Here is a 24,867-nt window from a genome sequence, read left to right on the forward strand (position 1 = left end):
TTAGCTGTCACAATTGTATTAGATGTACCAATGCAGCGTAAGTAGCAACCATGATCATCATTACCACAATCTAAAAAGACATTGATATACAAACACTTGTAGTGTACAGTAGTAGTAGTTACAAAATAACAGTGATGACATTGAATGCATTTGAATAATCTCTCACAATACTTCCACACACAAGAAGCTAAACAAAAAATGATCAACTCTACAGCCTGTACAATAGCACAAAACGACAATAACAATATTCTTGACAGATGTGTTAAAAAAAAATAAAAAATAAAGCTTTTATGTAAAGCGTGCCATAAATTATTAAACAGGTTATCAAAAATATTGTCGTCCCTGGGACTAGAGTGATATCATGGAAACGTTTGGAGTGCCTTTTGGTTTCCGTCTTCTGGTTTGGTTCGGTCAAGCAAAAGTCCCTCCTCCATGAGTCTACAACAATAAACAAATGGAGTGTTAAACTTTACATTGTCTTCATCAGCATCATCATTTTGGGTGTATGACTCTAGATTATGGAGGTAAGTGAATGTATTCTCTGTTGGAAAAGTTTTGTTAACTCACCATGGGCTTCATCTCACGACCGTCTCCATCTGCCTCGGGCCGATCCCTTCCCACCATTTTTTTACTGTTCTCTACAAACTCCTAGAGAGAGAGAAAGAGGGTGAATGTGTGTGTTGGGTGTTGAGATAACAAGGCTATTCACCATATAGATTATTCACCATATAGAAATGGAGTAAAAGGCTCGCTAATACCGATACACTGGAATGTTAGTGTGGATAATGGAACAGAGACATATACTGTAAAAGGCTACGTCCCAATTCACCACCCTTCTCCCAAAGTGGGCACAACATGAATTTAACATGGAAACTCCCTCTAGCCAACGATTACACCAGAGGAAAAGGCAAAGTGAGAGGGATAACTGGGCCCGAAATGGGTCTTCTCTAGCAGATGGTGTTTTTGAGGGTTTTTTCGCTAATCAATCAAAGAGTTTTTGTATGGAATTTTGTAGGAGCGTCGAATTTGGTTAACAAAAAATTGTGTGGCTTATTTACTACGTGAGGCTTATTTGATCTAATAGAAGTGTCGTAATGCTTAGGTTGTTACTATTGTACTGATACAAGTAGGACATGTTACATCCCGGCAACTTTGAGAAAAAACACTTTATATCGGAGTTGTGCCTGTTGTTCACACACGTATCTGCCCTCTCATTGGCTACAATGGCCCCACCTGTTCTTGCCACGTCCGACTGCCTTCCATTTTTGAAGACATTTCATTTTATTGTTAGAGCGGCCACTTGAGTATCTGGTCAATATTATTATTATAATTATTATAATTATTATTATTATTATTATCTGTGATTACGCCAATCCATTGCTTTTAACCATGACTGGTGGAGAATCGGGACGCAGCCATAGTCTCCCACCCAGCCTCGCCTCCCGTCCCCTCACCATTAGGGCCTTGTCCATGTAGAACTCTCGGCCGGGGCTGCCATCGTTGTGCTTGGTGTCCACGGCGAAGCAGAGGAATAGAACGTCCACCACGATCTCAAAGACAGACAGGAAGCAGTGGGCCACCAGCCAGGAGAACAGGCAGACGATGAGCAGGGGCAACACCCACACCGTGTAGTCCCGCTGGTAGTTGAGAGACAATACACCCACGAACGCAGTGCAGGAGACGATCAGTACCTGGACACACACACAGACACACACACACACGAAGCGAAAGATGGACAAAACGGGGGGGTGGGAAAGGGAGAAAAGAGGAAAGAGGAAGAAAGAGAGGGAGAAAGATAGATAGTGAGCGATTGAAAAAAAGAGTACGACCGTGAGGGTTTGAATAGTATTAGAATGCTTGTAAAATAAACACAAATAATGAACTGACAATAAAGAATCCTAAAATGCTGTCGCTATGCGGCCGCTACCTTTCCCAGGAAGAGGACAAAGTCCCCCACGGTGTTGATGGTGGCCACTCTGAGGGCATTCTCTACCAGGATGACGAAGGCGTCGCGCGCCGACGTACAGAAACTGGTGCTGTTGATCGCTGTGGCCGTGTACGCGTTCTGTGATGAACAGGAGACAGGAGTATCATCAATAACAATGTGTGAATACTGTCATCTTGGAATGAGTCTCCATTGTAAAATAGATTGTTGTCAATGATATAACATATGTAATAGTAAGAATAATCAACATCTCACATGACAATCAATCTGATTCTGATCGAACACTTACTTGATTCAGGTATGTTAGACACTTCTTCAGGCACCACAAGCAGCAGATGCAGGCTTTCAGCATACAGCGAGCACAGGCATTTTCCTACAAACAGAAAATACATTCAGCTTCAGTTCTCCACCCTCTAGCTTGACTTGACAAACTGGTGGTTGGTATAAGTCAAAGTGAGTATGTTTAAAAAGCACAATCTGGGATATTTCTTGCTTCTTAATTAAATGATCAAATCTGCTAAGACTGCCACTGTTCATCCCAATGTGGAATTAGAACGGTTGCTGTTAATGTCTGAAAACCTTCCATACACCTGCAATAGGTCCTTGTTTAACATTTCTGATTCACACTTTTTCTACCTAAACCAGTAAAAAAAAATGAGAACACTCCTGTTTAAACTGTTCAACCTTGTTTTATTTTAAATGGTAAAACAATGTATCAAGAATGAAGTGAGAGATCAGCCATACGAAGGGTTAATTCTGTTCCAGAGCAACATTGGGTGGGATACACCTACTACTGTATGTTGTGCACATGAGCAAACACCTTCAAACTCTTCAGAAAAGTATCTTAAAAACAGCTACGCTGAGTCTCCGGTGTTTTTTTAATACTATAGAACAGAAGAAAAAAAAAAAAACAGAGAAAGCGCCCACACTGTTTTAAACAGACACAGGTGAGTAGAGAATTACAAGGATGGGTGAAGAAATGTTACCTGTGTACATTTTATGGTAATCTCCTGTTTTGTAATTTTTTTTTTTTATCTACAGTACCTATGTTTAACTATATTTAGTAAATTTACTAATTTCTATTGTATGTTGTATGGTTAAACAACTTTAATCAAGATTGGTTAGTATACCTTAATGCCCTGTTGACAATGGCACTGAAACTATCGAGAGTCATTACAGGAAATGGAATAGGCTCCGTTAAAATATATAATGTTTTATTGACTGATTGATTATAATCCGGAGCCTTTTATTATTTTGATCTGAAGTTTTTCCAGAGAGTGTTTGCCTCAATTTTCTAAATAAAAACGTTGAACTTCAACTCTGCTTTACAGTTTCGACTTTGCGCTCTCTCTAGATATGGCTTCTTCCAGCAGTCTCCTGTCTGAAGATCAGTTCATGTGCTCTATCTGTCTGGATGTGTTCACTGAGCCAGTCACCACTTCATGTGGACACAGCTTCTGCATGGCCTGTGTCACAAAGTATTGGGATAGCAATGACCTGTGGCAGTGTCCACTGTGTCAGGAGAAATTCTCCAAACGACCTAAGCTTTGTGTCAACACAACCTTCAAAGAGGTTGTAAATCATTTTAAAAGGATGAGAGAAAGAGGTAGAGATGGGTCCCCTCCTAAACCTAAAATAGTGCCCTGTGATGTCTGCACTGGGAGGAAGCGCAAGGCCCTAAAGTCCTGCCTGGTGTGTCAGACCTCTTACTGTGAGACTCACCTGGAGCCTCATCAGATAGCCCCACCCTTAAAGAGACACAAACTGATCGACCCTGTGGTGAACCTAGAAGACAGGATGTGTAAGAAGCATGACAGACTCCTGGAGATGTTCTGTAGGACTGACCAGACATGTGTGTCAGTTCTGCACTGAGGCAGACCACAAGACTCATGACACTGTCTCTATAGAGGAAGAGTGTGGAGAGAGGAAGGCTCAGCTGGGGAAAACTGAGGCAGAAGTGCAGCAAATTATCCAGGAGCGACTGCAGAATGTTAAAGAGATCAAACTCTTAGTAGATCTCAGCAAGAGAGATAGCAGAGAGCGTGCAGTTCTTCAGTACTCTGGTGAAAAGCCAGACTGAGCTTGTTGAAGCAGAAAGCAGTAGAGGCACCAGGCTGAAGGGTTCATTAAAGAGCTGGAGCAGGAAATCGCTGAGATCAGTGTTCACAGTGATCTGTGTGTGGGGACTGTGAGGAGAGCTGTGTCTCAGCTGGAGAAGACACTGAATAAAGAGATGGAGAAGCTGCCTGAAGTCAAACTGAAGAGGATTCAGCAGTATGCAGTGGATGTGACTCTGGATCCTGATACAGCAAACCCCTGGCTCATCCTGTCTGAAGATGGCAAACAAGTAAGACTTGGAAACACGCCACATAATCTTCCTGACAATCCAAAAAGGTTTGATCGTTATGCCATGACCAAAAAGGATGGCTTCTCCTCAGGGAGATTTTACTATGAGGTGACGGTTAAGGGGAAGACTGACTGGGATGTAGGAGTGGCCAGAGAGTCCATAGACAGGAAGGGGAAAATCATACTGAGCCCTGAGAATGGACTCTGGACTGTGTTCCACAGTCATCCCCTCTCCCCTGAGAGAGGCCCCCAGAAGGTTGGGGTGTTTTGTGGACTGTGGAGGAGAGTCAGGTCTCCTTTTATGATGTGGAGGCCAAGTCTCATATCTACTCTTCCACTGTCTGCACCTTTAAAGATAAACTCTTTGCATGGTTTGGGATGAGTCGGACGGCAGAGTGAAGGAAAAGCAGCCAACAAGTGCTCAGCATATGTGGGAACTCCTTCAAGACTGTTGGGAAAGCATTCCAGGTGAAGCTGGTTGAGAGAATGCCAACGGTGTGCAAAGCTGTCATCAAGGCAAAGGGTGGCTATTTGAAGAAATATATTTTTTTTGGTTACTACATGATTCCATATGTGTTATTTCATAGTTTTGATGTCTTCACTATTATTCTACAATGTAGAAAATAGTAAAAAATAAAAAGATAAAAAAACTTTAATGAGTAGGTGAGTCCAAACCTTTGACTGGTACTGTATTTTCATTAGATAAGCGTTCAACCCCCTGAGTCAATATGTGTTAGAATCATCTTTTGCAGCGATTACAGCTGTTAGTCTTTATGGGTAAGTTTCTAAGAGCTTTGCAAACCTGGATTGTACAATATTTGCCATTATTCTTTGGAAAAAAATTCAAGCGCTTTAAAGTTCGTTGTTGATCATTGCTAGACAACCATTTTCAAGTCTTGCCTTAGATTTTCAAGCCGATTTAAGTCAAAACTGTAACTAGGCCACTCAGGAACATTCAATGTCGTCTTGGTAAGTAACTCTAGTTTATATTTGTCTCCCAGTTTCTTTTGGAAAGCAGACTGAACCAGGTTTTCCTCTAGGACTTTGCCTGTGCTTAGCTCAATTCATTTTATTTTTATTCTAAAAAAATCCCTAGTCCTTGCCGATGACATGCATACCCATAACATGATGCAGCCACCACCATGCTTGAAAATATGAAGAGTGGTACTCAGTGATGTGTTGTGTTGGATTTGCCCCAAACATAATGCTTTGTATTCAGGACAAAAAGTTAAATTACTTTACTACCTTACTACAAACAATATTGGTATTCTGTACAGGCTTCCTTCTTTTCACTCTGTCATTTAGGTTAGTATTGTGGAGTAACTACAATGTCGTTGATCCATCCTCAGTTTTCTCCTATCACAGCCATTTAACTCTGTAACTGGTCACCATTGGCCTCATGGTGAAATCCCTGAGCGGTTTCTTTCCTCTCCGTCAACTTTATAGTGACTGGATGTATTGATACAGCATCCAAAGTGTAATTAATAACTTCACCATGCTCAAAGTGATATTCAATGTCTGCTTTGGGTGCCATTCTTTGTGAGGCATTGGAAAACCTCCCTAGTCTTTGTCGTTGAATCTGTGCTTGAAATTCACTGCTCGACTGAGGGACCTTACAGATAATTGTATGTGTGGGGTACAGACATGGGGTAGTCATTCAAAAATCATGTTAAACACCATTTTGCCATGGGGTGTAGAGAAGATTTAGCAATTTTATAACTAATTACATGCAATTCTACTGATTTTGCCATGATACCAATTTTAGATCGCTAGCTGCTAAACTAACTTAGCAATCAAAAAATGTTTGGGGACATGGGCTAATTAAAGTGGAACTGACAGCGTTTTAACTACTTTGCAGATATGAAACAAACAGATAAGAGGTTTTAAAAATAGATTCTATTTTACTCAAAATTCCATGACGCAGAGTAAGGCATGGTTGGCAAAATAGATGGATGCAGTTCAATGGATGATTAATATAATTCCCCAATACATTTATTGGTAGTAAAAAAAAAATATTGCTATCAGGTTGTAAATCACAGCTGGCCTGGTACCTTGTTTGCTGTCTCCACCCATTCGGGATGCACTGTTTGTTTCAATGACTCAATATTTTGGACAAAAACTGACAAATGTAACTAAGTCTGGGAATGTCAATACAATCAAACTGGCAAGGGCAATGATCACAAGTCAGTCATAACGTGCCTAATAGGCTAGCGTATCTATTTATGTAGCTATTTATTTAGTAAGCTAAAAACAAGGAGCCTAACATTAGCTAGCTAGCTAGCTAGCTGCTGGGAGGATGTCATGTCATTGGACGAGTGGGTGAGTGGCCCGACTTTTTCCCCTCATATCATTTTTCGGTGGCTACAGATAGAGATGCAGGTGTCAATTGGTTAGCTAGAAAAAATTGTGAATCACTTTGCTAGCTAGCTAGCTACGCTGAACTTGAACGACTTATCCACAGATAGCATGAATATCTCTTAGTTGTCAATTAAATGCATTTGGCATCGATCATATGGGCGGGCAAGCAGTTCCCATTCAGTTGTCAAAACGTGGGTTGGTACAAGCATGCATTGGCAGGCAAGCTGCAGAAGGCCGAGCAGGCTACTATTCCCCATCGTTTATCAGTGCAATTTTGACAGGCTGAGAAAGTTTGATAGGGTTTATCTACTCTTGCTTCGTTGGATTTTAGCTCTTCTCGCTCTGGCTAACATTAGTTGTTGATCTCAGGTAGGGAGAGATAGCCTACCTGTTCATGGTTGTTTGATCAATAGGACTGCAGACCGCAATTCTGGGCGTTCCTGCACGTTGGCATTCCTACATCTGCAGGAACGCCCCCCCAATCGAGCATCCCATTGGTTCCTGCATGAACATTGGTTTCTGCATGAGCGCCCTCCCTCGAGCACATCTTCATGCTTGTGTGACACTTTTGAATGTGGGTCAAAAGGGAAATAAAAGTAGTATGAGTTTTTTCGCCCCCGCCTGCTGTGTACCGGAGTCGGTAGACAGTGTCCTTCGCCCCCACCTGCTGTGTACCGGAGTCGGTAGACAGTGTCCTTCGCTCCCTCCTGCTAAACACCTGCCCTCACCGTCGTTAACTGAACTATGCGAAAACAGTGCCCAACAGGCAGGGGCGAAGTCACTGCTCAATAGATATAAATTGTCCAGGCCACTTTTATGCCTATTTTAGATTATGGGGATATTATCTATATGCATGGAGCAGCTTCTACACTTAAACCACTAGATGCTGTTTTCCATTGTGCCCTTAGATAATTTACTGGTCATGGTTATAGAACTCACCATTGTGTTTTGTATCAAAAAGTGGGTTGGGTCTCTTTGCATGTAAGGAGAGTGCAGCATTTTCTTGTGTTTATCTAGAAAGAACTCATGCAGAAACGTCCTATGCATCTATCATCATGAATTCAATTTAAGATTTACAAATTACCAAACACGGTCTCAGGCTTGGACAACCCTGGAGGCCCCTTTGGTCTCCACAGAGATGGGTAATGCTGCTTTTAGTTTTTTTTGCGCCCTTTATGTGGAACAACTTACAGAGCTCTCTGAAATGAGATGTTCTGGTCCCCCTTGGTCAGTTCAGAGTATTGATTGGAAAGACCTCTATGTTGATACATTTGTCTGTTTTTCTTAATATGTTTTGTAATTTTGTATATTGTATGCGTTTGATGTATTTATGCAGGGCTCATCAGTAAAAGAGACCCTGGTCTCAGTATGACTTCCCTGTGTATATAAAGGTTAAAAAAAATTGAAAGAACATGTATATTAAGATTATAAAGTACTAGAGAACAATTTAATTCATCATTATTATTATCTTTATTTAATTTTTACCCCCTTTTTCTTCCCAATTTCGTGATTTTGTCTCATCACTGCAACTCCCCAAGGGGGCTCGGGAGAGGCGAAGGTCGAGTCATGCGTCCTCCGAAACATGACCCGCCAAACCGCGCTTCTTAACACCCGCTCGCTTAACCCTGTAGTCCCCTGTAGCTCAGTTGGTAGAGCATGGCGCTTGCAACGCCAGGGTTGTGGGTTCGTTTCCCACGGGGGGCCAGTATGAAAATGTATGCGCTCACTAACTGTAAGTCACTCTGGATAAGAGCGTCTGCGAAATGACAACATTTTAAAATGTTAACCCAGAAGCCAGCTGCACCAGTGTGTCGGAGGAAACACCGTTCAACTGTCGACTGAAGTCAGCTTGCAGGCGCTCGGTGCATTTGAACCAATGGAATTGTCCCAAAAGTGCAAAGTACGCCCATCTTAGCTACAGTACAATGCCTGCTTTATTGGTCCATTTGCTCGGCTACTGCCATTTAAACCCGTCTGTCCTGTATTAGTTAATTTTACTATTTCCAGCTCTTCCGCCACAATGAGTCGCTAGAGCACGATGAGCCAAGTAAAGCCCCCCCCGGCCAAACCCTCCCCTAACCCTGACGACGCTGGGGTAATTGTGCGCCGCACTATGGGACTCCCGGTCACAGCCGATAATGACACAGCCTGGGATCGAACCCCAGGCTGTAGTGAAGCCGCAACACTGCAATGCAGTGCCTTAGACCGCTGCGCCACTCGGGAGGCCCTTTAATTATGAATTCTATGTGATTTATAATGACATAGGGCAAAGAAAACTAAGTTTTGACATACATTTTGTAGCGCCCTCTTGAATTGCCCCGTTTCTCTCAACATTCTAGAGCAGTGTGTGAACACCCTACATACTCTGCCTTTGAACTGATTGTGAATGTAAGTGATATAGCTGAATGAGATTAAGGACGTACTTTTCCTTTCAGCTGGTTGTGGATGTAGGTGAGGATGAGGCGAGGGATCTCCACCAGGGTGATGATGAAGGAGCCTTTGGCCACGGTGCCCAGGTGGTAGCGGGCAAGACGCAGCATAGACGACACGATGGGGGTCATGGGCAGTTGAGATTTATTCCTGATGTCCACCACAGGATAGAGGAAAAGATGAAGAGTTGGAAATAGTCCAATTAACTGATACAGGACAGACTTGGGTTTAAACAGTATTATCCGTGCAAATAGACCAATAAAGCAGGCATTGTACTGTAGCTAAGATGGGCGTACTTTGCACTTTTGGGACAATTCCATTGGTTCAAATGCACCAGGCAATCAAGTGCAGCTAACGTATTTGACAGAAAAAAACAATATTTTGGACCCAGGTATGATACGGGATATTAGTAAACACATCACAAGCATGCCATTACATTTATTACATTTCATCACATAGCATTTCATCACATTACAACACTCTCTCCTGACCTGGTGAAGTAGTAGGTGACCACAGCTCCGGCCACGGTCATCTGCTGGCAGGCCAGGATGAACTGACTGATCCAGATGAGGCCCACAGCGTGGTACCACACCATGTACTGGAGTGGACCTGACATTTGATACTCCACCAACCCTGTCTCCTCACTCTGCACAGGGCTACCTGTAGGGGTTACACACAGACAGGGTTAGAGGTCGCTCTGCACAGGGCTACCTGTAGGGGTTACACACAGACAGGGTTAGAGGTCACTCTGCACAGGGCTACCTGTAGGGGTTACACACAGACAGGGTTAGAGGTCGCTCTGCACAGGGCTACCTGTAGGGACACACAGCTAAGGTTAGGGGTCAATCTTCTTGTTCTTTACAGGGTTCCCTACAGCCAGGTTTAGGGGTAGGCTGATCTCCTCTGATCTGCAAGGCATTCAAGGATCATGATTTTGTGCCTGGAAAGCTCCTGATTTCAAATTTTTTTTATTTTCATTCATAAATTGATTGGAGTCAAATATAATACAGCAAGATGGCACCATTTTGCAACAACAAACACTGCAGCTCGGATGAGTTTGATGGACTCTCTTTTTTAATGTTATCTAGTTTATCAAACTCTAATCTGAATAACATCCAGGAAGAGCTAAAAAGGTAGGCACAGGAAAATATTAGGCAGACAAATTGTACAAAAACATGACGCTTGGTTGTATTTGACGTTGCTCTGGTGTTGTTGTTGATGAGGGAGAATATGAATGTAGTGGGTAGATTTCAGAGACCTTTTCTTTGACTGTGTGCCCGAGCTGCCACCCACAGCACCAGACTGACCCAAGAATCTAAATAAGAGTGGGTGTCGAGTCATACCACTCTAGCTGTGCGCTTTCACTTCCAAAATGTCACAGGACTACATAGAATTAGGAATTAGAATACTAGAATGGACATGAACCTTGTTATGATGGTCCTAATGTCACCCATGTTGGTTAGCCATGGTTTGCCAGTGCTGTGATAAGATAGTGTGTAAAACAATGAATGTGAAGAATTGATCTGCACTGTATGTGTGTTAACTAGCCAGACAGTAGGTAGAGGAATGTTTCCATTAATGTTTCTAATTAACTGCCAGTATGCCAACATTCCATTCAAACAATGCAGTCAATCCACAGTCCTACACTGGCTCAAATCAGTTGATGATGGGCCTTAGACAAGTTGTAAATGCAACAAGTACTGATATTGCGCATGGTTACATGCACACAATAAGACAATTATTGTGGATAGTCAGATTAATACACTGAACAAAAATATAAACGCAACAATTTCAAAAATTTTACTGAGTTACAGTTCATGGATTTCACATGACTGGGCAGGGGAGCAGCCATGGGTTGGCCTGGGAGGGCATAGGCCCACCCACTGGAGAGCCAGGCCCAGCCAAACAGAATATGTTTTTTCCCCACAAAAGGGCTTTATTACAGAAATAAATACTCCTCAGTTTCATCAGCTGTCCGGGTGGCTGGTCTCAGACAATCCCGCAGGTGAAGAAGCTGGATGTGGAGGTCTGGGCTGGGGTGGTTACATGTCGTCTGCGGTTGTGAAGCCGGTTGGACATACTGGCTAATTCTCTAATTCTCTAAAAGCACGCAAATTGCACGCTCCCTCAAAACTTGAATCATGTGGCATTATGTTGTGTGACAAAACTGCACATTTTAGAGTGGCCTTTTATTGTGCCCAGCACAAGGTGCACCTGTGTAATGATCATGCTGTTTAATCAGCTTCTTGATATGCCACAACTGTCAGGTGGATGGATTATCTTGGCAAAGGAGAACTGCTCAGTAACAGGGATGTAAACCAATTTGTGCACAAAATTTGAGAGAAAAAAACTTTTTGTGCATATGGAAAATTTCTGCCCTCTTATTTCAGCTCATGAAACATGGGACCAACACTTTACATGTTGCGTTTATATTTTTGTTCAGTATATAATAGCTTGTTTAAAACATTTACATGCTTTGCAAAAATAACGATTTCCCTAATAATACTGTTTACGTGGACACATTTGAAATCAGGCTACTTGATGGGACTTAAATAAATGCAGAAAAATCGTCTATCAAACTAAAGGTTCTACCAGTTACCATGTTATTTTTGCGAAGCCTATTTGATTCGGAGTTCGGACATATCAAATTTGTATGTGAAAACTATTTCTAAAATGCATACTTTCAGTTTTTCCGAACTCACTTCACTCACGGATAAGAGGGAGGCTTGCGCTATCAGTTCTGGCACATGCACACATCAAATACACAGCTGGAATGCCGATTAAGCTGTTTACATGTCCTAATAATTAGAAACATTAGAAAACCAGGTGTATTCGGCGTATGCTTACTTCGATTTTGACCTTACGCCGATTAAGATAAGCCGAGTAAGGCGTTTACATGACTATTTCCATTCTCTGCCTACTGCCATAATCCGTTTAATATCAAATTATTAGTGTGCATGTAAATGTACTCCTATAATAGCACTCACAGCTTTCTAAGAAAACAAAATCTGAGACATTTATGGTCCGTTTACATATAAAATCAGCAAAAAAGAAATGTCCTCGCACTGTCAACTGCATTTATTTTCAGCAAACTTAACATGTGTAAATATTTGTATGAACATAACAAGATTCAACAACAGACATAAACTGAACAAGTTCCACAGACATGTGGCTAACATAAATGGAATAATGTGTCCCTGAACAAAGGGGGGGGTTCAAAATCAAAAGTAACAGTCAGTATCTGGTGTGGCCACCAGCTGCATTAAGTACTGCAGTGCATCTCCTCCTCATGGACTGCACCAGATTTGCCAGTTCTTGCTGTGAGATGTTACCCTACTCTTCCACCAAGGCACCTGCAAGTTCCCTGACATTTCTGGGGGAAATGGCCCTAGCCCTCACCCTCCGATCCAACAGGTCCCAGACGTGCTCAATGGGATAGGGATCCGGGCTCTTCGCTGGCCATGGCAGAACACTGACATTCCTGTCTTGCAGGAAATCACTCACAGAACGAGCAGTATGGCTGGTGGCATTGTCATGCTGGAGGGTCATGTCAGGATGAGTCTGCAGGAAGGGTACCACATGAGGGAGGAGGATGTCTTCCCTGTAACACACCGCGTTGAGCTTGCCTGCAATGACAACAAGCTCAGTCCGATGATGTTGTGACACACCGCCCAAGACCATGACGGACCCTCCACCTCCAAATCGATCCCACTCCAGAGCGTAACGCTCATTCCTTCGACGAAAAAACCGTGAATCTGACCATCACCCCTGGTGAGACAAAACTGCGACTCGTCAGTGAAAAGCAAATTTTGCCAGTCCTGTCTGGTCCAGCGACAGTGGGTTTGTGCCCATAGGCGACGTTGTTGCCGGTGATGTCTGGTGAGGACCTGCCTTACAACAGGCCTACAAGCCCTCAGTCCAGCCTCTGTCAGCCTATTGCGGACAGTCTGAGCACTGATGGAGGGATTGTGCGTTTCTGGTGTAACTCTGGCAGTTGTTGTTGCCATCCTGTACCTGTCCCGCAGGTGTGATGTTTGGATGTACCGATCCTGTGTGGTCTGCCACTGCGAGGACGATCAGCTGTCCGTCCTGTCTCCCTGTAGCGCTGTCTTAGGCGTCTCACAGTACGGACATTGCAATTTATTGCCCTGGCCACATCTGCAGTTGTCATGCCTCCTTGCAGCATGCCTAAGGCACGTACACGCAGATGAGCAGGGACCCTGGGCATCTTTCTTTTGGTGTTTTTCAGAGTCAGTAGAAAGGCCTCTTTAGTGTCCTAAGTTTTCATAACTGTGACCTTAATTGCCTCCCGTCTGTAAGCTGTTAGTTTCTTAACGACCGTTCCACAGGTGCATGTTCATTAATTGTTTATGGTTCATTGAACAAGCATGGGACACAGTGTTTAAACCTTATACAATGAAGATCTGTGAAGTTATTTGGATTTTTACGAATTATCTTTGAAAGACAGGGTCCTGAAAAAGGGACGTTTATTTTTTGGCTGAGTTTATTTGAGAGTCTATTTATACAGACAATGTGTATAAAACGTGTAAAATGTATTTATAGGACAATATTTTAGGTTGACTATAATTCCATTACACAATTTCTGATGCATCACATACCTTACTTTTATTTTCCTGCATAAGTAAAGGCAGGAAATACATCACGTGCCTCTACTGCCATTCATTCTAATTAAACTGGTTTTGGATTTCTCCCTGACCAAGATGGCTGCCATTTTCACCCCATTATGGAACTGTTTCATTACATAGCCCCTTTAGTAATTTAATAGGATCTCTATGGTTAATCATCACATCACTAGCAGGATGAAAATAACCAAATACAGTATCCAAACTTTCCTAGTGACACAAGTCCACTACCTTATTCTTTTCTGGGGCATAAAATAATTGATACAAATCTGCAAAATGAAATGGTATGCTAGCCAAAATGGTCTATTTAGATGTAAATATCTCGGCTGAAAGGGGGAAAATAAAGACATTAACAAAATGTCTGTTTCACAATGTGACAAAGTTGTATTCTATTCTGACCTGTGGTTCCGAGGAAGAGGAGCACACCGAGCCAGGACACCCAGAAGAGCATGAGGCTGAGGAAGGTCCAGAAGGGCTGCAGGGCCAGCAGGGGCAGGTGAGTGAACACCTTGCCTGCCACGTGGAACAGGGTGATGGTCAGCGCCACGCGCTTCCTCATGAAGAACAGTAGCAGCAGCAGGATCACCTGAAAATGGGATATAGGATATGATGTATATATGCTGGGTATCAGTTACAGGATAGGGATGTGAATACATTTATTCAGTGCTAATTATCAAATGAAGATATGAGTACAGTGAGGGAAAAAAGTATTTGATCCCCTGCTGATTTTGTACATTTGCAATTTTTGTACATCTATATTTTAATGGTAGGTTTATTTGAACAATGAGAGACAGAATAACAACAACAAAAATCCAGAAAAACGCATGTTAGAAATGTATTTGCATTTTAATGAGGGAAATAAGTATTTGACCCCTCTGCAAAACATGATTTAGTACTTGGTGGCAAAACCCTTGTTGGCAATCACAGAGGTCAGACGTTTCTTGTAGTTGGCCACCAGGTTTGCACACATCTCCAGAGGGATTTTGTTCCACTCCTCTTTGCAGATCTTCTCCAAGTCATTAAGGTTGAGGCTGACGTTTGGCAACTCGAACCTTCAGCTCCTGCCACAGATTTTCTATGGGATTAAGGTCTGGAGCCTGGCTAGGCCACTCCATGACCTTAATGTGCTTCTTCTTGAGCCACTCCTTTGTTGCCTTGGCCGTGTGTTTTGGATCATTGTCAATCAATCAATCAATTTTATTTTATATAGCCCTTCTTACATCAGCTAATATCTCGAAGTGCTGTACAGAAACCCAGCCTAAAACCCCAAACAGCTAGTAATGCAGGTGTAGAAGCACGGTGGCTAGGAAAAACTCCCTAGAAAGGCGAAAACCTAGGAAGAAACCTAGAGAGGAACCAGGCTATGAGGGGTGGCCAGTCCTCTTCTGGCTGTGCCGGGTGGAGATTATAACAGAACCATGCCAAGATGTTCAAAAATGTTCTTAAGTGACAAGCATGGTCAAATAATAATCAGGAATAAATCTCAGTTGGCTTTTCATAGCCGATCATTAAGAGTTGAAAACAGCAGGTCTGGGACAGGTAGGGGTTCCATAACCGCAGGCAGAACAGTTGAAACTGGAATAGCAGCAAGGCCAGGCGGACTGGGGACAGCAAGGAGTCACCACGGCCGGTAGTCCCGACGTATGGTCCTAGGGCTCAGGTCTCTCAGTTGGCTTTTCATGCTGGAATACCCATCCACGACCCAATTTCAATGCCCTGGCTGAGGGAAGGAGGTTCTCACCCAAGATTTGACGGTACATGGCCCCGTCAATCGTCCCTTTGATGCGTGAAGTTGTCCTGTCCCCTTAGCAGAAAAACACCCCCAAAGCATAATGTTTCCACCTCCATGTTTGACGGTGGGGATGGTGTTCTTGGGGTCATAGGCAGCATTCCTCCTCCTCCAAACACGGCGAGTTGAGTTGATGCCAAAGAGCTCAATTTTGGTCTCATCTGACCACAACACTTTCACCCAGTTCTCCTCTCAATCATTCAGATGTTCATTGGCAAACTTCAGACGGGCCTGTATATGTGCTTTCTTGAGCAGGGGGACCTTGCTTGGGCGCTGCAGGATTTCAGTCCTTCACGGCGTAGTGTGTTACCAATTGTTTTCTTGGTGACTATGGTCCCAGCTGCCTTGAGATCATTGACAAGATCCTCCCGTGTAGTTCTGGGCTGATTCCTCACCGTTCTCATGATCATTGCAACTCCACGAGGTGAGATATTGCATGCAGCCCCAGGCCGAGGGAGATTGACAGTTCTTTTGTGTTTCTTCCATTTGCGAATAATCGCACCAACTGTTGTCACCTTCTCACCAAGCTGCTTGGCGATGGTCTTGTAGCCCATTCCAGCCTTGTGTAGGTCTACAATCTTGTCCCTGACATCCTTGGAGAGCTCTTTGGTCTTGGCCATGTTGGAGAGTTTGGAATCTGAATGATTGATTGCTTCTGTGGACAGGTGTCTTTTATACAGGTAACAAGCTGAGATTAGGAGCACTCCCTTTAAGAGTGTGCTCCTAATCTCAGCTCGTTACCTTATAAAAGACACCTGGGAGCCAGAAATCTTTCTGATTGAGAGGGTCAATTACTTATTTCCCTCATTAAAATGCAAATCAATTTATAACATTTTTGACATGCGTTTCTCTGGATTTTGTTGTTGTTATTCTGTCTCTCACTGTTCAAATAAACCTACCATTAAAATTATAGACTGATCATGTCTTTGTCAGTGGGCAAGCGTACAAAATCAGCAGGGGATCAAATACTTTTTTCCCCTCACTGTATGTAGGAATGGTGGGAATGCAGTGTTTTCCACTAGTGCCGACTGTCGGCTAAACAGCAGATTCCATCTCATTTTCAGCTGGCTACTTTTTACACTTATTTTAACTAGGCTACTTTTCAATTTGATAGTCAGAAAAAAAGTTAGCTGAGCCCTCTCCCGCTAGAATGAACAATATGCATCTTTTCACAAAGCGAGCAATGACAGGGAAACACCGCTGGTTTAACTTAACGTCGCAAAAATACGCCTGAGCAGAGGTCCCACTCTCGTTTTTCCAGGGAAACGGAAGTTATGTTAAATACTGTGTCCCTGAAAACCAGAAACATCCGCTTTCTGTGACAGTCTGCTGTCTGTCCTGCCTCCCAGTACCTGTGGTAAGTATGATTTGTGTGTGCTGTGTTTGTTTCATTAAAGAGCATGATGCTTCTTTCTTTCTCTGTGAGTTCATTTCAGGGCTCTACCGTGCAAGGTTACAGCCTTGTTCTAAAATTGATTAAATAGTTATTTCCTCATCAATCTACACACATTACCCCATAATAACAAAGCAAAAACAGGTTTAGAAGTTTTTGCTAATTTATTAAAAATAAAAAACTGAAATATCACATTTACATAAGTATTCAGACCCTTTACGCAGTATTTGTTGAAGCACCTTTGGCAGTGATTACAGCCTCGAAGTCTTCTTGAGTATGACGCTACAAGTTTGGCACACCTGTATTTGGGGAGTTTCTCCCATTCTTCTCTGCAGATCCTCTCAAGCTCTGTCAGGTTGGATGTTGAGCGTCGCTGCACAGCTATTTTCAGGTCTCTCCAGAGATGTTTGATAGGGTTCAAGTCCGGGCTCTGGCTGGGCCACTCAAGGACATTCAGAGACTTGTACCGATGCCACTCCTGCGTTGTCTTGGCTGTGGTCTGGTCTGAGAGTCTTTAGGTGCCTTTTGGCAAACTCCAAGTGGGCTGTCATGTGCCTTTTACTGAGGAGTTTCTTCCGTCTGGCCACTCTACCATAAATGCCTGATTGGTGGAGTGCTGCAGAGATGGTTGTCCTTCTGGAAGGTTCTCCCATCTCCACAGAGGAACACTGGAGCTCTGTCAGAGTGACCATTGGGTTCTTGGTCACCTCCCTGACCAAGGCCCTTCTCCCCCGATTACTCAGTTCGGCCGGGCGGCCAGCTCTAGGAAGAGTCTTGGTGGTTCCAAACTTCTTCCATTTAAGAATGATGGAGGCCACTGCGTTCTCGGGGACCTTCCCCATATCTGTGCCTCTACACAATCCTGTCTCGGAGCTCTACGGACAATTCCTTCGACCTCATGGCTTGGTTTTTGCTCTGACATGCACTGTCAACTGTGGGACCTTGTATACAGTGGGGGAAAAAAAGTATTTAGTCAGCCACCAATTGTGCAAGTTCTCCCACTTAAAAAGATGAGAGAGGCCTGTAATTTTCATCATAGGTACACGTCAACTATGACAGACAAATTGAGGGAAAAAAATCCAGAAAATCACATTGTAGGATTTTTAATGAATTTATTTGCTAATTATGGTGGAAAATAAGTATTTGGTCACCTACAAACAAGCAAGATTTCTGGCTCTCACAGACCTGTAACTTCTTCTTTAAGAGGCTCCTCTGTCCTCCACTCGTTTCCTGTATTAATGGCACCTGTTTGAACTTGTTATCAGTATAAAAGACACCTGTCCACAACCTCAAACAGTCACACTCCAAACTCCACTATGGCCAAGACCAAAGAGCTGTCAAAGGACACCAGAAACAAAATTGTAGACCTGCACCAGGCTGGGAAGACTGAATCTGCAATAGGTAAGCAGCTTGGTTTGAAGAAATCAACTGTGCAAGCAATTATTAGGAAATGAAAGCCATACAAGACCACTGATAATCTCCCTCGATCTGGGGCTCCACGCAAGATCTCACCCTGTGGGTCAAAATGATCCACAAGAACGGTGAGCAAAAATCCCCAGAACCACACGGGGGGACCTAGTGAATGACCTGCAGAGAGCTGGGACCAAAGTAACAAAGCCTACCATCAGTAACACACTACGCCGCCAGGGACTCAAATCCTGCAGTGCAAGACGTGTCCCCCTGCTTAAGCCAGTACATGTCCAGGCCCGTCTGAAGTTTGCTAGAGTGCATTTGGATGATCCAGAAGAGGATTGGGAGAATGTCATATGGTCAGATGAAACCAAAATATAACTTTTTGGTAAAAACTCAATTGGTCGTGTTTGGAGGACAAAGAATGCTGAGTTGCATCCAAAGAACACCATACCACTGTTTTTTTACATTTTTTACATTTTTAGTCATTTAGCAGACGCTCTTATCCAGGCGACTTACAGGAGCAATTAGGGTTAAGTGCCTTGCTCAAGGGCACATCGACAGATTTTTTCACCTAGTCGGCTCGGGGATTAGAACCAGCGACCTTTCGGTTACTGGCACAACGCTCTTACCCACTAAGCTACCTGCCCCCTACTGTGAAGCATGGGGGTGGAAACATCATGCTTTGGGGCTGTTTTTCTGCAAAGGGACCAGGACGACTGATCCGTGTAAGGAAAAGAATGAATGGGGCCATGTATCGTGAGATTTTGAGTGAAAACCTCCTTCCATCAGCAAGGGCATTGAAGATGAAACGTGGCTGGGTCTTTCAGCATGACAATGATCCCAAACACACCGTCCGGGCAACGAAGGAGTGGCTTCGTAAGAAGCATTTCAAGGTCCTGGAGTGGCCTAGCCAGTCTCCAGATCTCAACCCCCATAGAAAATCTTTGGAGGGAGTTGAAAGTCCGTGTTGCCCAGCGACAGCCCCAACACATCACTGCTCTAGAGGAGATCTGCATGGAGGAATGGGCCAAAATACCAGCAACAGTGTGTGAAAACCTTGTGAAGACTTACAGAAAACGTTTGACCTGTGTCATTGCCAACAAAGGGTATATAACAAAGTATTGAGAAACTTTTGTTATTGACCAAATACTTATTTTCCACCATAATTTGCAAATAAATTCATAAAAATCCTACGATGTGATTTTCTGGATTTTTTTTCTCATTTTGTCTGTCATAGTTGACGTGTACCTATGATGAAAATTACAGGCCTCTCTCATCTTTTTAAGTGGGAGAACTTGCACAATTGGTGGCTGACTAAATACTTTTTTACCCCACTGTAAACAGGTGTGTGCCTTTCCAAATAATGTCCAATCAATTGAATTTACCACAGGTGGACTCCAATGAAGTTGGAGAAACATCTCAAGGATGATCAATGGAAACAGGATTCTCCTGAGCTCAATTTCGAGTCTTATAGCAAAGGGTCTGAATAGTTATGTAAATAAGGTATTTCTGTTTATTATTTATTTGCAAACATTTCTAATAACCCATTTTCGCTTTGTCATTATGGGGTATGTGTGTGTAGATTGCTGAGGATTTTAAAAAATATATATATATATTTTAGAATAATGCTGTAACGTAACAAAATGTGGAAAAAGTCAATGAGTTCTGGAAAATACATTTTTTTAGAAGGGCACAGGCATAGAAGTTGGTAGAGTTTGCCCTAAAGTCTACTAGCGTGACTATGTCCTCGTGTTTTTGGCTATTTACATAATTTTGTTCACACACTAGGTTGTTCAATGTTAGTTTAAGTTTGATCAAATGCTACTAGCAAAAGGATGTCGGAGAATCTCATCTCTCAGACAAACAGACATGTGAATCATTTTACATTTACATTTTAGTCATTTAGCAGACGCTCTTATCCAGAGCGACTTACATGAGATTTTTCACCTAGTCGGCTCGGGGATTAGAACCAGAGACCTTTCGGTTACTGGCACAACGCTCTTACCCACTAAGCTACCTGCCGCCCTAATCCCACCATTACCACGGTAAAGGCCTGTCCTAAAGGGGCAGCTGAAAATGTTCGTCTCACCCAAGTACCGGTACCCGCTGTATATACCCTCATTATTTTATTGTGTGTGTTTTTTTTACTTTTTAATTTTTAACTTTAGTTTATTTATTTGATATTTTCTTAACTCTATTTTCTTAAAACTGCATTGTTGGGTAAGGGCTTGTAAGTAAGCATTTCACGGTAAGGTATCCAGCTGTTGTATTCGGCGCATGTGACAACTAAAATTTGATTTGATAGAGGGTACATTGATTGTACTTTATTGAGCATGGAACACCCCAAAAACATTTTATTCATGAACATTTTATTCATGAACTTCCTACATTTCTTTGTGTGCTCCTTGTAAAACATGTCAGGCGTAGATTTGCACGTCCCAGGTAATGTAGCCTAAGTGGTAACGATGAGTCAAAATCTACTTTGCCTTATTATTGTTTTCTGGCACATTCATTTCATATACAGTGTAGCAGCCACTTTTTATTTATTTTTCAAGATAATGTGAGCATTGGGCTATTTAAATAATTTCTGTTTTAATAAAATACATAATTTGAAGAACAAACATTGTGGCAATTCATATCTTGCAGTAAAACTGTAAATACAGTGAGGGAAAAAAGTATTTGATCCCCTGCTGATTTTGTACGTTTGCCCACTGACAAAGAAATGATCAGTCTATAATTTTAATGGTAGGTTTATTTGAACAGTGAGAGACAGAATAACATAAACATAAATTCAGAAAAACGCATGTCAAAAATGTTATAAATTGATTTGCATTTTAATGAGGGAAATAAGTATTTGACCCCTCTGCAAAACATGACTTAGTACTTGATGGCAAAACCCTTGTTGGCAATCACAGAGGTCAGACGTTTCTTGTAGTTGGCCACCAGGTTTGCACACATCTCAGGAGGGATTTTGTCCCACTCCTCTTTGCAGATTTTCTCCAAGTCATTAAGGTTTCCGAGCCTGACGTTTGGCAACTCGAACCTTCAGCTCCCCTCCTCAGATTTTCTTTGGGATTAAGGTCTGGAGACTGGCTTGGCCACTCCAGGACCTTAATATGCTTCTTCTTGAGCCACTCCTTTGGAGCCTTGGCTGTGTGTTTTGGGTCATTGTCATGCTGGAATACCCATCCACAACCCATTTTCAATGCCCTGGCTGAGGGAAGTAGGTTCTCACCCAAGATTTGACGGTATATGGCCCTGTCCATCGTCCCTTTGATGCGGTGAGTTGTCCTGTCCCCTTAGCAGAAAAACACTCCCTTAGCATAATGTTTCCACCTCCATGTTTGACAGTGGGGATGGTGTTCTTGGGGTCATAGGCAGCATTCCTCCTCCTCCAAACACGGCGAGTTGAGTTGATGCCAAAGAGCTACATTTTGGTCTCATCTGACCACAACACTTTCACCCAGTTCTCCTCTGAATCATTCAGATGTTCATTGCAAACTTCAGACGGGCCTGTATATGTGCTTTCTTGAGCAGGGGGACTTGCGGGTGCTGCAGGATTTCAGTCCTTCACGGCGTAGTGTGTTACCAATTGTTTTCTTGGTGACTATGGTCCCAGCTGCCTTGAGATCATTGACAAGATCCTCCCGTGTAGTTCTGGGCTGATTACTCACCGTTCTCATGATCATTGCAACTCCACGAGGTGAGATCTTGCATGGAGCCCCAGGCCGAGGGAGATTGACAGATCTTTGTGTTTCTTCCATTTGTGAATAATCGCACCAACTGTTGTCACCTTCTCACCAAGCTGCTTGGCGATGGTCTTGTAGCCCATTCCAGCCTTGTGTAGGGTCTACAATCTTGTCCCTGACATCCTTGGAGAGCTCTTTGGTCTTGGCCATGGTGGAGAGTTTGGAATCTGATTGATTGATTGCTTCTGTGGACAGGTGTCTTTTATACAGGTAACAAACTGAGATTAGGAGCACTCCCTAAAGAGTGTGCTCCTAATCTCAACTCGTTACCTGTATAAAAGACACCTGGAGCCAGAAATCTTTCTGATTGAGAGGGGGTCAAATACTTATTTCCCTCATTAAAATGCAAATCAATTTATAACATTTTTGACATGCGTTTTTCTGGATTTTTGTTGTTGTTATTCTGTCTCTCACTGTTCAAATAAACCTACCATTAAAATTATAGACTGATCATTTCTTTGTCAGTGGGCAAACGTACACAATCAGCAGGGTATCAAATACTTTTTTCCCTCACTGTAAGACTTTAATCTCAAGAGAAGACAGGTTATAATAAAAAATACATGTTTAATGGTATTTTACTTAAAAAATTGTCCTGATCATATAAGCCTAGGCAATATCCAAAACAACTAACAATACACTGAATTCATACATTTTCTGTAATTTTAATTGTAAAGTCACGTCCGCCTACACACAATACCACAACAAATCTGGAAGTTAAATTTGATAAATTATTCAATAGTTTTGCTGTGTATTTCAGATGGAATCAGGGCATTAGAATGTACCAGATGCCACCCCGAGGGGGCCTGTATGGCTACTTTTTCTATTTGTCTGGCTACTCCAGGTACTTGTGGAAAACACTGAGTCGGAATGTTGGGGCAGCAGGTAGCCTCGCGATTAAGAGCGTTGGGCCAGTAACCGAAAGGTCGCTGGTTCAATATCGCCGAGCCGACTAGGTGAAAAATCTGTAAGAGTGTCTGCTAAATGTCTAAAATATCAATGTGGGTCAGGTCATTTCTGTCAGTGTTGCAGACGAAACTGTAAGGTTTTTATAGTTGCAGAATCATGACACACATTTTTTCAAAAGCGTTCGTCAGCTTTTACAGTTTTCCAGCCTTAAAGCTTACTTGCCTCTGTCAACATTTGGCTTTTTCTTGTTGCTGAAACAAATCTGGTCTTGAAGAGCAAATACTTGAAAACACAGTACAGTATGAACCCTCACAACACACCTTACCCATATAAAACAGAGAAATCACAACACATTGCAAAGGAAGCACACATGCACACACACGTACCGTGAAGACAGTGGCAATGATGGCATAGACCAGCAGAGCCTGGACGTTGTCTGTGGCCACTTGCTGTTGGGGTGTTGGGGTGTTAGCAGTCTGGTCGGTCAGATTCGTCCTGTGGTCCACGTAGAGCCACCACAGAACCCCCGTCCCCCCTGAAAACACAAGGACGAAGCCATCAAGCTACTACTGGGTTCAGCCTAATACTGGGTAAAATGTCATTTTCTGGTTGTACACTGGTTTCTGGATGAACATCAGATAAGAACCAGGTAAAGATTAGTACATTACTAGACTAGTACATTACCCACGAATCTTTGCATACAGTATGTCTTTGAGAACTAACATCTCTTTTTGAACGTCGGAAATTGAATCGCATCTTTGAAAGAGCTGTTCATTTGGTTCCCTGATTTGCATACTGCTACTACTGCTTTTTGAGCTCCCAACAACGATTATCTGCAGATAAATTATTAAAACATTATCTGTCGATAAGTTATAAAAACATTATCTGGAGATAAGTTATAAAAACAATAGATAGTGAGGAGAGAGCCTCATTCTGGTCCATGCAAAATTTTGCAGTGTGTTTTTGCAAGAAATCTAATTTCGTTAGGTAAAATGTATTTGAACTCACATTTCACAATCTGACATAATGGTAGGCGACCTTTCAGGCTTTACAATTGAAATGTGCTATAATACATGGTTTCTCATACATTTTTAAGCACTACAGAATGAAAGAAGAGACGTTTGGGAGCCAAATGAACGGCTCACCGAAAAGACTTCGGAATGCCCATTACTAGTAAAGACGTCTCTTTCATTACATTACTGCGACGTCGGTAAGAGGGAAGCTTACCTAAAGAGCCCAGAACCACGAGGGCGGTGAGTATCCAGACCAGCACGACAGAGATGTAGCGAATCACCACCATCAGGATTATGGAGAGGACTACAGACAGAGGGGGATAGAAATTAAAGAGATGAAACAATGCTATTGTCGTAACAAAAAATGCCTTATTATTGTATAACGCTATGATTCTTGCTGCTTTATTTATTGAAACATACGGCATAATTGTGTGATGTTTCATGTACATTTAAAGGGAGGACTACTTCTTTTGGATGCCAGTGCTCTACAGTGCAATCTTTTTACTCGCATATGCGCTTAAATATTTTGCTGTGCGACCTGGAATTTTTATTTCGGAGCACCGGTGCGCCTAGAATGAAAATCACCCAGATGATAATTGTTGCACTGATTAGGCTACTTCACTGTAATGCAGCCCGAGTGCCATGGAGAATACACTGTCATGCTTGCACTATTGCTACAAAGAAAACGGCTTGTTCTCTCAAATCATTTCCATTGTGCCCCTAAATTTCATTTGTGTGCTCCTAAATGTTTCTACTTTTAAAAAGCAAGCGTAGAGCCCTGGATGCCGTCAGCTCTCCAGGAGACATTTCCTGTTATCATTTCCTGACCCTGTCTCAGGAAACAAAACTTTCTAGGGGGAGAGCAGAGGCCTCTGAGGCACA

General features: G+C 42.7%; 1 protein-coding gene across 1 annotated transcript in view; it reads right to left on the minus strand.

Moving 5' to 3' along the window:
- Positions 1-386: 386 nt before the first annotated feature.
- Positions 387-24,867, minus strand: part of LOC121562282 (choline transporter-like protein 1) — a 29,692-nt gene continuing 5,211 nt past the window's right edge. Inside the window, exons 7-16 of the mRNA XM_045216864.1 lie at positions 24,200-24,289; positions 23,359-23,507; positions 14,122-14,308; positions 9,571-9,739; positions 9,073-9,229; positions 2,235-2,318; positions 1,928-2,065; positions 1,455-1,691; positions 568-648; positions 387-438 (exon numbers count right to left, since the gene is read on the minus strand). Of these exons, the coding sequence (XP_045072799.1) occupies positions 412-438; positions 568-648; positions 1,455-1,691; positions 1,928-2,065; positions 2,235-2,318; positions 9,073-9,229; positions 9,571-9,739; positions 14,122-14,308; positions 23,359-23,507; positions 24,200-24,289 (1,319 nt within the window). The 3' untranslated portion in view covers positions 387-411. The remainder of the gene's footprint in view (positions 439-567; positions 649-1,454; positions 1,692-1,927; positions 2,066-2,234; positions 2,319-9,072; positions 9,230-9,570; positions 9,740-14,121; positions 14,309-23,358; positions 23,508-24,199; positions 24,290-24,867) is intronic.

This window comes from Coregonus clupeaformis, unplaced genomic scaffold (genome assembly GCF_020615455.1).
Source record: "Coregonus clupeaformis isolate EN_2021a unplaced genomic scaffold, ASM2061545v1 scaf0830, whole genome shotgun sequence".
Classification (NCBI taxonomy): domain Eukaryota; kingdom Metazoa; phylum Chordata; class Actinopteri; order Salmoniformes; family Salmonidae; genus Coregonus; species Coregonus clupeaformis.